Source organism: Anser brachyrhynchus, assembly GCF_964034855.1.
Source record: "Anser brachyrhynchus genome assembly, chromosome: 24".
NCBI classification, from domain to species: domain Eukaryota; kingdom Metazoa; phylum Chordata; class Aves; order Anseriformes; family Anatidae; genus Anser; species Anser brachyrhynchus.
The window spans coordinates 2,195,627-2,208,744 of record NC_137717.1 but is presented as its reverse complement, the minus strand read 5'-3'; the positions used below and the strand labels follow the sequence as shown (position 1 = coordinate 2,208,744).

Here is a 13,118-nt window from a genome sequence, read left to right as displayed (position 1 = left end):
ATTGATACAATCTGGACGAAAGTGAGAAAAAGAGTCTCTTGTAAAACTTACATCTCCTATTATTTTTGCTGTCACAGTAGGGACTGCACCTGTGAAGAAGAAAACCATACAAGATTAGCCTGTGTACATATCGTCAAGGACCACAACCCATACTCTGCCAAAGTCAAGAAAAAGAATTCCCCTTAAGCCTTATTCCCTAGTATATGTAAAGAAATTTAACTAATTATTTATACGTAAGGAAAGGAAGGACAAAACCACAACCTTCTGTATCGATGGGAAGCATAATGAAGAAGTGGCTGTTGTCCTCAGTGGAAAAGATCCCTGAACAACTATAAACATCCAGGAATAGAGATTTAAAAATAAAGAAATCATATTCAGTAGTCCTACCCTGTAAAACATTGTTGGAGTTAACCGTAGGCTGGGCAGCAGGGGTGCTTGCAAGGGACACCACATTTGCTATGACAGGGGTTGAGTCCTTTCTCAAAGAAGGTGGGCCTGATGAGGAAGCTGGTGCCATAGAAAGGTTTGCTGGGTAGAACGAACAGAAGAAAACTAAAATAAGCAATCACATAATTTACAAAGCAGCATTTTAGAAACAATACCCACCCTCCAACTTTATCTCCAGATGAAAAAGCCTGCTTTATGAGAAGAGTACGTAGGTGTCAAACTGCAGGTTTTCAGTTTAAATAGGACTTGGCTCCATAAGCAAACTTAAGCTGTTTTCCAGTCACTGAAACATTTCAGAAGTTCATCACAGCATGAAAACGGTTTTCTGTCTCTAATAGTATGTGTATTACAGCAGCACTCAAGAGACAACAGAAGTGGATGCCTCACTGTGCTCAGCACCACACATCCGTAGTATAGGACACAGTTAAGATCCTGACACGTAATGAATGAGGTGATTTTTATGAGACTCTCAGTTAGAGGAATTCTTAGGTTCTTTCCATGTGAAAGCAACATAATCAAGTTTCATCAAAAACAGTGTTCCTGAGGCACTTCATTATCCTGGCAGCCTCCTGTTCAGAGAGATGCCTGGAGCCCAGTTTTACAAAGGTGTTGAAAGTGATTGAAAAGTTAGTGCTTATGTTCAATCTTGAAAATCAGAGCATAGGTTTTCTTTATGGGCAATCTCATTTCACACCTGTGGAAGTTTGAAACTACTTGAAGAAAGACAGATATCTAAAACTGAGCCCATTCAGTGACAACAGGTATGCACCCCAGCAGAGGATGTATCTTAAAAATTTCACTGAATTGAATTTCTAAATAAACGCTCCTATCACCGTCACACACACCAAGAGGTAATACCATTCACATCCTGTTTTACCTGTGTTGTTTGGGGGTGGAGGGTCAGAAGCATTTTGCTGATTACAGAACATCAGAATACAAAGCAGATTGCAAAAATGCTTGATCTCCCCTTGCCATTTCATGGACTCACTGAGTTTACCTTGCCTCTTACAACCATCACACTTTGCCATCTAGGAAAACAGAGGGAGGAAGAAATCAAACAAATGTAAAAAGCAACAAAGAGTATCTGCATACAGACCTCTTCATATCCTGCTCAGCAAATAAACAGGGTAAAGAAATCTGTAAAAGTGCATCATTTTCATAGCGTAACACAAAGCAGCAGAACACTGTTGTTTTTTTTTCTACAAACAATATTAGGTTTTCTTTATATAGGAAACTGGTACTCAGCGGTTAAGAAGGATTTACTCATCTCTCACATGTATGTAACATATGTATGTTTCATGGACATACAGGTCAACTACAGGCAGTTCACACAGCTCCTAACGTTCAAAGATTCTTTTGCTAACAATTTTATATTCCAGAGGATGCTATGTGAGAATATTACTTACTTGATAAAACAAAACTGTGAATTTAGACATGCACTCCTCTGAGCAAAAGTCTTCCATTTTCCCCCCAAAGTGATTCTGGACCAGTTTGGGGGAAGTCTGTAAACAGTAACTGCACATTTTACAGTGGTTTCCCCAGCGTTTCGCCAAGTCATGTTTATAGAGCAGTTTACAACCTAGAAGAAAAAACAGCAAAACAACAAAAGCAGCCTTCAGTAACAAAATGATATTTGTTGGTCATTTCTAGTTCTGAAATTCAGTTATGTATGTAATAATTGGTTGAAACATACCATTAAAACGAAGTCTGAATGAAGTTACAGGTTTCCAGACTTAAAATCCATTTTTTATACCTAAATGATTAGGTTTTTTAGTATCACCAGATATTTTTGACTTGGTTTATCTGAGAGACAGTCTTACCCTTTCTTACCTTCACTACAGAATGTCTTATCTATGCCTGAGAATCGCACTGTCTCCTTGATAATCTTCTCAATTCTGCAGTATTCACACAATGCTATTACACTGCTCCTCTTCTTATATTCATCACAGCAGGTCTTCCCACAAAACTGAAACATTTTACCCTGCAACACAGCCAGAATGTTTTGGTTTCAATGTTTTAGTGTTTCACAACCCGGATATTACATTTAAATAGTTAATAAAAACCCAGAAGCATATTTATGCCCTTGGAAATTAACAATTGACAGCACTAGCAAGTAAGTTCATTTAGCTTTTCAGCAAAGGCAGCACCATTTTCTGTAGAAAGCCCTCACCGATGTGCTTTCTCCAGGAATTATAAGGATCACCTCTTGGACCAGAATCAGGAATGTGCTTATCTAGCCAAGCAATGGTGCGGTGTTTTTTTGGTTGTTTTGTTTCTGTTTTTTAAGATCAAAGAGTAAGTATCAGTATTAATTTTGATAATGGTTAAATGATACCAAAATCAGTACCAAATTCCTCCATAGCAGGTTATAGCAAGCAATAGAGCAGTACCTGACAGACCACAGCACAAAAATTACAATTTCTTGTGTTTCTGATTGAGAAAGATGAGCTTGAAAAGCCCTAGTTTTTATTACCTTGTAGTCAAGCAGTTCTGGTTTGGTTGCAAACAATCTGTTACAGTGCTGACACCTGAGTTTTACAACAGTGCGGGCAAAAGTGACTTGCTGGGACTGGGCAGCCAGCCTCTGTAGACCAGCTGCAGCTGAACTGCTCACTGAGCTGGGAGACACAGTCGAGGTGGTGCCACCTGCTGATACTGTTGCCCCCGACGGAATGCTTACAATGACTTGACCTTGCGATAGGGGTACGACTGAGGAGTTCATTCCTGCAGGCTTGTTGAACAAATTCTGCAGGAAAGCAAATTGAGAAAGAGACCTTATTTTACAATATTACATATTTTCCCCAACGTCCCAGATACTTATACCACCAATTTATAATTCTATTAAGCTAAGAAGAAATCCTAGATGTCACACCTGAAAAGCTACTACACAACTGTAGCTGCAAAAATTGCGTATGCTCCCATCTGACATAGCCAAGTGATACTGAGGGTTTGCTGAAGTTTTACAGCTGTTGCACTGAACTTGAACACCTGAGAGCGAAACAGAGAAGAAAAAGTGATTTATGCAACACTGAGTCATATTGCAGATAATTTTGCACTGTGCATACAAAAACAGAGATTCTGAATGACAAGTCAAGGTACACACAGAAGCACAGGACAACATTTCTTCAGATTCAGAAGCAGACACTGCAGATGCAGGGCCTGTTGCTTACCAGATCCTTTAATTAATCTCCCAGTATCCCTAGGATGTCAGTATGCATTTTTCTATTTTACAAGAAAAATAGCTGAGAATATGTTTGCCTAGCTCAAAGCAAAATTAGGCAGAGATATCTAAGCTAATCACCCTGGAGAACGGGGGCAGAAGAGTCACAGTGATGGTATAGCTTATGCCAACACAAGTGGATTTGTCTAGCTGCTAAACCCCCCAGCTTCACTTACAAGAGCAGAAAATAGATTAAGGTTTATTATCATGTTTAAGTGCTATAAAAACAAAGCTAAAATGGCGACACTGTCACTGTTAGGTTTATCTATGTTAGCAAGTCCTTATGTTTCCATCTCAGCACCTTCCCTTCAAAAAACAAACAAAAAAAATAACAAAACCACTTTCCATAACCCCAAAAAGAATATAAGCCTTACTTTCAAGACAAATTAAGTTTGGATATAAGCTATGTGACATTATGCTTCTAACAGAGTAAAAGAATAAAATTACCTGCAGAAGTAACCATTTTTACTCTGTATGCTGACAAGCAGTTAACAGAGCAAAACAGTTCAGTTTTGCCTAAGTTGTTTGTGCTCTCTATCATCTCGGCCGAAGATCTCAAGGATTTACACAGTGTGCAAGGTGTAATTTTAGCCGACTTCTGTGGAAACAGTAAAGTTGGTCATTCATTTGAAGTTTATTATTTTTATTAAACAGGAAATTAATCATGAACACATAAAATGTCTACAAAAATGAGAGCCAGCATACTTGCAACAGCACTTAAGTTACAGCTGTATTATTTTTGATGCATATACACTTATTTGAGTTCTGCTTGTTATATTTACACTTTGATCATCTGAGATGTGGACACTGTCATTCAGGGTAAGCGCTACTTCTGCAGGCCAGCTTGAGCAGTACCAAGGCTGTTAGGAGAAAGGCCTCCAAGTATAAAATACAATGCGTGTTGTAAGAGCAAGTATCAACCTTCAACATTTTCACTGAAAAGCAACATTTTGCTTGTGACTTAATACATCAGCTATATATGTAAGCGATATTACTACTAAGCAGAAGAGAAAACAAAAAACACAGAGGTGGCAGAATGGGGAACTAAGTGCCCTGAATAACGGGGCAGCAAAGTCAAGCCACAAAATGTACAGTTACACTATCTTATCAAAAGGCAATTTTTTCCTAAAGTAATTGCATTAAAATAAGTCAAAAATAAATGAGCTATTATAATAAAGGTTCTCTCAACTGCTCAGTTCTTTAAGAGGCACCATTAAAATTGAAATTAAAATATCAAAAATTTAAAAACGAACATCAAAATGATCAACTAATTATTACTTTTCCTATCCACTTAGTTCAAATGCTACAATTTTAACAGCTGAAATGAGTCAAAAATGAAATGTCCTCTCATGTCTTACTATTATTTAACATACCCACTTAAGGTTGTGGAGCATGTCTGAGACAATATACTTAGAAAGCTGGAATTTTTGGAAATAATCTCTTTTTCAGCGGCAAGAAGAATCTGTCAGTGTGAGATACCCTACAGTTAAATTACTCTTAGTTTTTAAGGATCCTTAGGCAGCTCATGAGAAACTACACTACTGTTGTCACAGCATGGAGAATACTCAGAGAGCATCTCAAAGAGCATCAAAAAAGAGCTTTGCTCATGAGGTTTGTGTGCTTTGTCAGATGATGGCCATCTCCTGAGAGGCTGGCCCAAATGTGTCAGAGTCAACTGTTGCTGAGTGGTCTCACTGTATCTTCTCTCACACTGGAGTACTCTGGTAGCCTTTTCAGCAGTAAGGGAAACATAGCAATGTATCTGGGCAAAAATTAAGCAGCAAACGGGAAAACGAGTATCTTAGACCAAGATTGCAACTGAAATAATCACCTAATAAATCAAAACCTATTTCTTAAAACACCTAAAATCTAACCTAAGATGTACTTTTAATATTGTGTCAAAATATACCTGCTTATACGCTGTCACACACGTTGAGCTGCAGAACTTTTTTGACTGTCCCTCTATTTGAAGCATGTGACATTGGCCAGACCCACTGTAGCAGTAGCCTCCACAATTCTCGCAACAGTTCATGGTCAAGTTATTAGCTGAGCGGAACTTGGAGAAGCAGGCATCACTGCAGAGCTTGTGTACGACATTCTGGTAATTCACTTCATGTCTAATCTGGAAGAAAAGAAAGAAAATATAACAAGAATAGAAATACTATTTACGTTCATCTCTAAGATAGCAAGTTCCCTGATTTAAAGAGAATTTAAATGAAAAATAAGTTTGCAATTACCACTGCATTCTTCTGGCACATGCTGCACTTGGTTGAAATGCTGTTAGTGTGAATAGTAACAACAGGCTTCCTTTTCAGTTCATATGTAGAAAGACACGACTGGCTGCAGAAATCCTTACTGGAATTTGTACTGTCAAACTGGGCAGTGATCACATCCTTTGGATTTAGAATGTCTCTACAGAAAAAAGAAAAACAAGCATACAAAGAGATAAACATTGGTTCCATGTCAACTTGTTCTCCTTTCTGTTTTTGCAAACTAAACATTCTCTGGAAGAGGGTGGATTTATTTATTTGATTTAAAGCTTTTATTTTTGCCGATCTAAGTACTTGTCTTTTCCTGTTAGGAAAGTAGTTAAGAAGTACAATTCTCAAGTGGATATATTGTGAAACATTTTCTACCTGGAATTAGGAGCGGACTATAAACACACCAGGTTGTATCATTTAATCCTTTTAAAAGACACTGGTAAAAGGTAACCATTTTGTACAGTACTTACTAAAAAAATAGAAAGCAGGATATGTAGATTAATTCCTTTTAACAATGAAACTATCAGTAATAATGGGATAGGGAAAAAAGGGAAAAAATGAAAGGTCAGAATTTCTAATTGCCATGTAGTTCAGCCCTAAATGGTCTGGCTTGTATCGTACCTTTCCTCCTTTTACCTCTAATCTACCATTGTGTCTGCTGCTGGATTCAATAAACTGAACTTTTCCCTTACTTCTCTCTTTTGAAACAGTCATTCACAGAAAATTTTCAAAGACCTTATGTCAAAAAATTAGGAGCAAATCTTTGTATCACTTCCTTGGATGGAAGGATGCCTCCTTCTTTCTTGTCTTGTCACATATAGATCACATTTCAACTTAATAGAAACAAATTACAGCCAAGACTGCTAAACTTTATTACAAGGTCTTTTCATGCTAAGACTGCAAGCAAAAAGAATAATTAATTGAAGTCTCAAGTTTAAGTTCAGTTGACCTTGTAAAACTGAAAGTAGTAAATTTATTGTTGAAGAAACGATGCATGAACAAAGCAGTGTTCACTTTGCGAAGTAACTTCCATTACTAAAAATAATGCATAAGAATAACTGTCCTCTATAAACAGACCCTAGCACAATCACTCTGTGAGGTTATTTGTTCGCCTCAAGTTCTGTTATAGTAATATGACAGCTTAAAGAGCTGGCCACAGAAGTCTCTTTTTGCTAATCTGAAGATAATATAAATGAAAACAAGATTTTAATAATTAAAATGTGTTGTTTTAGAGCTGAAGATTCATGCTGGTGTTTCCAATAGGACTGTGAAAAATGTAGGTCTTCTTTTCTCAAGATTTTTTTCAAAGTAGGCTCAGAAAAGAAAACCTTGCCGTTCCACTCTAGGCCCAGGTAGGAAGTAACTGACTTGGGTATTGAAATCCCAACTACTTGAAACACTCAGTTCTTACTATATTTAATCTCTGTACATATTATGAAGGTTTAACCGTGACTAAATAATAGCTGCAGTAACATATTTTGAAGAGCTAAAACCTACAAAAGTCTGAGCTCACAGAAGGGAGCCAGACCGGAAAGCTATTTTTTGTGTAGAATCTAAGGAAATATCTTGCCTGGAATATATTAATTTACCCATGTTTTATTTCATGTTATGGATTCAGTAAATCTATTTTCATCTAGAAGAAATAATACATGAAATATTTTTTGAAAATGTACTTGTTTAGCAACTGCAATGACATTTTAAATCAGAAGGGAAGTGGAGTACCTTTTGAAATACACATAATATTTGGCTCTTTTAAATTAAAAAGAGACAAAGTGTACACTTCACAGCAGAGGCTTTTAAATCTATCTGTATGCAAAACACAACTAACTAAATGGAATTGAAAGCAGACAGACCAATTAACAAATAACAGTATCAGCCACGATTTATTGAAGGGAAACATAACAGAAGTGGGCATTAGAGAAACAGCATGTCGTATAAGAAGTGAACTGAAGCCTTTTCATTATCTGCCTGAATATCAATTATTACTCAAACAAATTAAAACGCTGTCCTACTTTGAGCAGCTTGAGCAGGTTTTCTTGGTAGAAGCTGGTGGGCGAGAAGCTGGAACAGTGTATCCAGTGAGGCACAGTGTGGAGCAGAAGAGCTGGGTAGAGCCTTTCCTCTGGTATGCTGTTTGCCCCTTCTGCAGGATTTTTTTACAGCCAGAACAGGAAACCCGAACAGCTGTGGTTGGAACTGAAGGAAGCATTTTACTCATGCCAGAGGATGCCACAGCAGGCTGGAAACCTGATGACAGCTGTGGAGCTAAAAAAAAAAAAAAAAAACACAGAGAAAACATAGAGTAACTGTTATATTTGTATTACACATAATTCACTTTTGTGCAGGGGGCAAGAGCAAAGCTTATGACTTCACTGGGATTGTCAAGGTCTAAGGGAGAATTAAATAGCAGATGAACTCTCTAAAAATACATGCCCTGCACTGGTTTTCTGCAGAGTAGATTGTTTCAACTGCTCTTAAAAATCGAGAATGCACTTTTAACATCCCTTTCACATTCAATTCTCCTTTGCCTCAAAAATACAATTATTTTTCAAAATCTCTGATTTTGATTGTCTTTAAAACAAAACCAGTTCTTTTTTCCTACTGGGGTTAGACCTAGCAATTGAAATGCAGCATAAACTGCAACACCGTTTGGGAAGGTGATGTACTGTATAGATTTAAATAAAGTTAGTCTTGCCTATTCCTTACCAAGAGGACTGCCACTGACTGAAAATACAGCACTGATTTTCAGCTCCCCTTCCTGAGTTTTTGGCTGTTGGCCGTACTCCTAAAACAAAGGGAAAGGAAAAGGAGAACAAATACACACATGTAATAACAGGTGACATGATTTCCATTCTTTCATAATGCTGTATTGAATCATAAGGCCCAGGAAGGAAAGAGAGAATCTCCTAAGCCTGTTGCGAGGTCTAGGCTCACAGACGTTGCTGTACAAGCACCACACGCAGAACCTGCTCAGAGGTTCAGAGCGAAGTGTACAACGAGAGCATCACATAGAAATGGGAAAGTGACTGCTTGGTGCCTTCCCTTTTCCAGTTGCATTCTCAGACACCTTAGAATTTAGCATCAACAAAGCTTAAGAGAAATCTCCACTTTCCAGTTACACAGACTTTCCATCTAGAAGCGTTCTTCAGCCCTTACCCTTACTCTTGGAAACAAGCTCTATTTCCAAATTCACAGATAATAAAAACAGAATACAGACTGAGACCCAGATGGCGAGAGGCATTCTGCACTTAACTGGGAGGCTGAGCACCTTGGAGGAGCCCAAGGTGAAGCTTCACAGCACATTAAGAAATTTTAAACTGGGACAACCTCATTCGGCCCCACCTCCCATCCTGGACCAGGATGCAGAACTGACTGAGAGAGTCAAAAATTAACTAATAATTGTAGTAAAAACTTTTTTTTTTTTTGGTTAGCTCCACAAACCAGCTGTGTGAAGCTGGCAGCACTACAGGCAGACTATCACAATCCCTACTTAGACTGGCTTCGGTGAAAGGGGAATAACCTCACGTTTTCTCCAGGACGAGAAAATCCCTGCAGACAGTTGCTTGTGGAGTAGCTGGTATAGTATAAATTACTAGCTTACCTCACAGCAGCTATTCATACTTTGACACCATGTCTCCTGCCCGTGCTCTAACTAGAAATTTGAACCGTAAAGCAGCTTGTAACACTCCGCATGTAAATCTTAATAGGCTGAAAAGAATAATCTCTTGGAACTACAGAGATGATAAGATTTAGCCTACTTACAGTCATTTGAGAATAGCGAGGCCATGATGTCACATTATGACTGAGCTAAATTAACAGTTGCTGTCTGACTGCAAGGTAAGCCCATACAAAATCACTGGGCAAAAATAAGCTCTCAATTTTCAGTGGCAGTGAACTGCTCCCTCAGCTTTATCCACCTCCTAAAAATCACACCCTGGCATCCATATAATGTACGTTAAAACTTAGCACTTTTCTTAGCACTTTCGTGGGAAAATTGCAAGTTTCTAGACTAAGATGACCAAACTATTTCTCACCAGGTTTCCCAGGAGAATATTCAGCAGTGTTAGTTTATCAGATCAGTTTATCTATCAGACTGAAACATTCAAATCCACACCGTGGGTTGGTTTTTTTTTTCAATAATACAATTTAAAAGCTAGTTATTTATAGGAATGCAATTTTTAAAAGCATTTTAACCGCAGTTTTATCCTTAGTCAATACTAGTAATAGAAACAGAAGCAAACCCTAGCATCAACTGTGCGTGATCAAGAATAGTTTCATAGCAGTTTAACTGTTGGAAGCCAAAAACCTTCAGCTCCAACTATCGGTTACAGCAAGAAACACTCTTCTCTTTCAGGATGCATGGAAAAAAAATTTAAAACATATTATTTTTTATCTAAATCAAAACAAAAAACTGTCATCAGTTCTCATACTTCTCCAGTATGAGGCAAAGGATTTTACTCCAGGAATTAGTATTTTGATCAATAAGATAGTTCAAATTCTCAACATCTTCACTTTTACGCATTAATTTGACCTTTGATAACCATGGACATCTTGCACTACATTCCACACAAATCCACACAGCAGCTGCCATCTTGGGAGGACAAAGGAATAGACAGATTCAACTAATCTACACATGGTTTGACATTGGTTATGCTTAAGGGAAAATAAAAATGAACAATCTCATAGACACTGAACAAATCAGAAGGGCAGTGAAATCTGAAGAGGTTCAAGTACACAGTTTACTTCTTTACTTTATTCAGCCAAGAGTAGCATGGGAAGAGAAGAAAAAACGTTGGGAAGACAGGCCCAGAAATAAGATGAGGTATAGCAGAAGTACATAGAATGATACTAGAAAAACTAATGCCTGAACAAGAACACCAGAACTACCATCAATGCAAGTGGGATGAATCACCCTGGGAAGTTCTGCGCGCCTATAATGCATGTAAAGTTTGGCATGTAACCCAAATTATCAGCAGTGAGGAGACAAGAATTGCAACATGGATCATTTCCTTGGTGTCACATTGCAAACCAGTGGCAAAGAGACAGGTGAGAGCTCAGCAATCCTTGCCCCAGCACTGTACAATCCATAGGTCAGACTTTCTCCATTTTGCAATTATTGAACTCTTACCTATATCATCATAAAAGATGTCAGTCTCAAACGAGAAAATCACTTGACTTCACTGACCTGTATGTATTCAAATATTTTTGTAAGGTAAGACCTCTAAGTATTAATTTAACAAAAACAAACAAAGAACCATTGTGCTCGCAAAGACAACCGTTAAGAGGGAAGTAGCAGGAATAGCACTATTTAAGCTACACAGCTCTAACTCTGACAATTCACAAAATATTCAATAAAACACGATCTGTATTTTATTTTCTAGGGAGATCAAGTTGAGCTGAAGTGTCTATATTGCCACAGATTTCATCACGAAAGTTTTACAGCACTTTGCTTTGTCTCTAACCGACAAGCATCACATTTTCAGCGACACGGTAACATGACATCAAAAAGTAGGGGGGGTGGGTTTCATGGTGCTATAAGAGGGAAAAATCCTTCTACTAAACTATGTTCTTCAAGTTAAATTTCGGTCAACAAACCAAATAAAATGCTGAACTTATGTCCAGCTTATGCGGTCAGTTGTCAGACCAAAATGAGAAATGCAATGGGAAACTTACCTCAGAATTATCAGGTTCATCTTTAATTTTGTCTAATAGTCCCTGCTGTGGGGCCATAGCTTTATCATATTCGTCATCCAAAGGCTCCTCCTTAATTCTAATATTTGGTGCAAAGGAATTCCCCAGCTCTTGTCCAATAGATTCCTTACTAGAAAATAGGTAGCTAGACTCCTGAAACAATAATATGAAAAAGAATTCACCCTCCTGCATCTGCCATGAGGAGTTGGGCTGCTGCCAAGGGGAGTTTCTGTTGCAGACCAAGCGAAATGGGTCCTGCCACTGGAAGGTGGGAGAAATGAAAGGCAGCAGCTGCTGCCTCTACCTCCCTGCAGCACCCTCTGTCATCCCACCCCCAATTCTTTTCACTCCTCTGGACAAAGCAGAAGCCACCCAGCTCTCTAAGTTGGTTGTCAGTAAGGGCATTTCGTTGTTTGGGCAGTGTCTCGTGTTGATAGAGCTGTTCCCTGTCTCATCTGGAAAAAAGGCAGCAGGTCAGATGGATGCATCCAGGTCTAGAATCGGCTCACCAGTCACAGTCAGACCATGCTGAACATCAAAGTGGCTATCAAAAGAATCCTCACTTCAAAGAGAGGGTCAGCAAAATTTTACAAAATTATATGCAGACTTTTTAAGTAGCAAAGATGTCTACGAGTCAGAAGGTCAGTTTTCTTGACACTCAAATTTACACTCAAATATAAAATAAGTACTTCGAATTATTCCAGTATATTGCTGCACTTGCAAAAGTGTTTGAAAGATCTATAGCTTACCCTGAAGTTAGTTTCTGGAGTTTGTGGCGCTAACTGCGTCCGTAATGTTTCTTCTACTTGATTATGAACTGAGGAAAACATATACATTAAATATAAATGAATACAGATTCCAATGCATTTCCTTTAAAACTATCTAGAGTCTCATACTGCTCCCCAACCCCGTAGTCTGACAGCACCTCAGAAGTATTAAACTACTCCCTTGCTCTTCCCTGCAAATAAGATGGTGATCCTTAAAGAGAATTGACATTTTTTATTATTCTACTGGGTCATTATTTTCCCATTCCAGCAGAACAGTTGGAAAAATCTGAGGCAGAATTGTTCATTCAGATCTTCTACACCCCAGTGACTTCTGAATTCTGCCACGTTTCTACTTTTAAATCAGAAAATATTTTTTCAGAGCAACAACTTCCATCTTTTTCTTTGCAGGTCTTTTGCCTCTTCCCCTTTTCTCAGGAAACAGCAGCTTATACATTTTTAGCAAGTATCTTTTTAAAAATACCGGATTTGCCTGGATACTGGATGCTGCCTTTGAGCATTTACTAAAGCTGTTCCAATTACTGGCTACTCTACCTGAGGCTGCACAGCTTTCAGCCACAATCTTGTAACGGTAGGTATTTACAATTTTCTGAAATACATCTTTTGCACAGAAATATTCTTTACTTGATTTCTACCTGAAGGCAAGAGTAAAAAGACAACTTAAACTCTTCTTTATTTAAAAAAAAATGTATTGTTTCTCTATCATTTGTGGAA

The 13,118-nt window shown here is 38.1% G+C and overlaps 1 protein-coding gene across 9 annotated transcripts in view; it reads right to left on the bottom strand.

The window, feature by feature from the left end:
* Positions 1-13,118, bottom strand: part of ZMYM4 (zinc finger MYM-type containing 4) — a 46,347-nt gene that overhangs the window by 19,020 nt on the left and 14,209 nt on the right. For 6 of the 9 annotated variants that reach the window (XM_080566809.1, XM_080566803.1, XM_080566808.1 and 3 more), the window contains exons 4-17: positions 12,369-12,436; positions 11,602-11,772; positions 8,635-8,713; positions 7,941-8,193; positions 5,905-6,079; positions 5,577-5,789; positions 4,115-4,265; positions 3,320-3,435; positions 2,921-3,193; positions 2,278-2,428; positions 1,854-2,026; positions 1,325-1,475; positions 388-528; positions 52-89 (exon numbers count right to left, since the gene is read on the bottom strand). In XM_080566809.1, coding sequence (XP_080422935.1) covers positions 52-89; positions 388-528; positions 1,325-1,475; positions 1,854-2,026; positions 2,278-2,428; positions 2,921-3,193; positions 3,320-3,435; positions 4,115-4,265; positions 5,577-5,789; positions 5,905-6,079; positions 7,941-8,193; positions 8,635-8,713; positions 11,602-11,772; positions 12,369-12,436 — 2,153 coding nt within the window. The remainder of the gene's footprint in view (positions 1-51; positions 90-387; positions 529-1,324; positions 1,476-1,853; positions 2,027-2,277; positions 2,429-2,920; positions 3,194-3,319; positions 3,436-4,114; positions 4,266-5,576; positions 5,790-5,904; positions 6,080-7,940; positions 8,194-8,634; positions 8,714-11,601; positions 11,773-12,368; positions 12,437-13,118) is intronic. The other 3 variants (XM_080566802.1, XM_080566806.1, XM_080566807.1) reach the window with 3 other exon arrangements.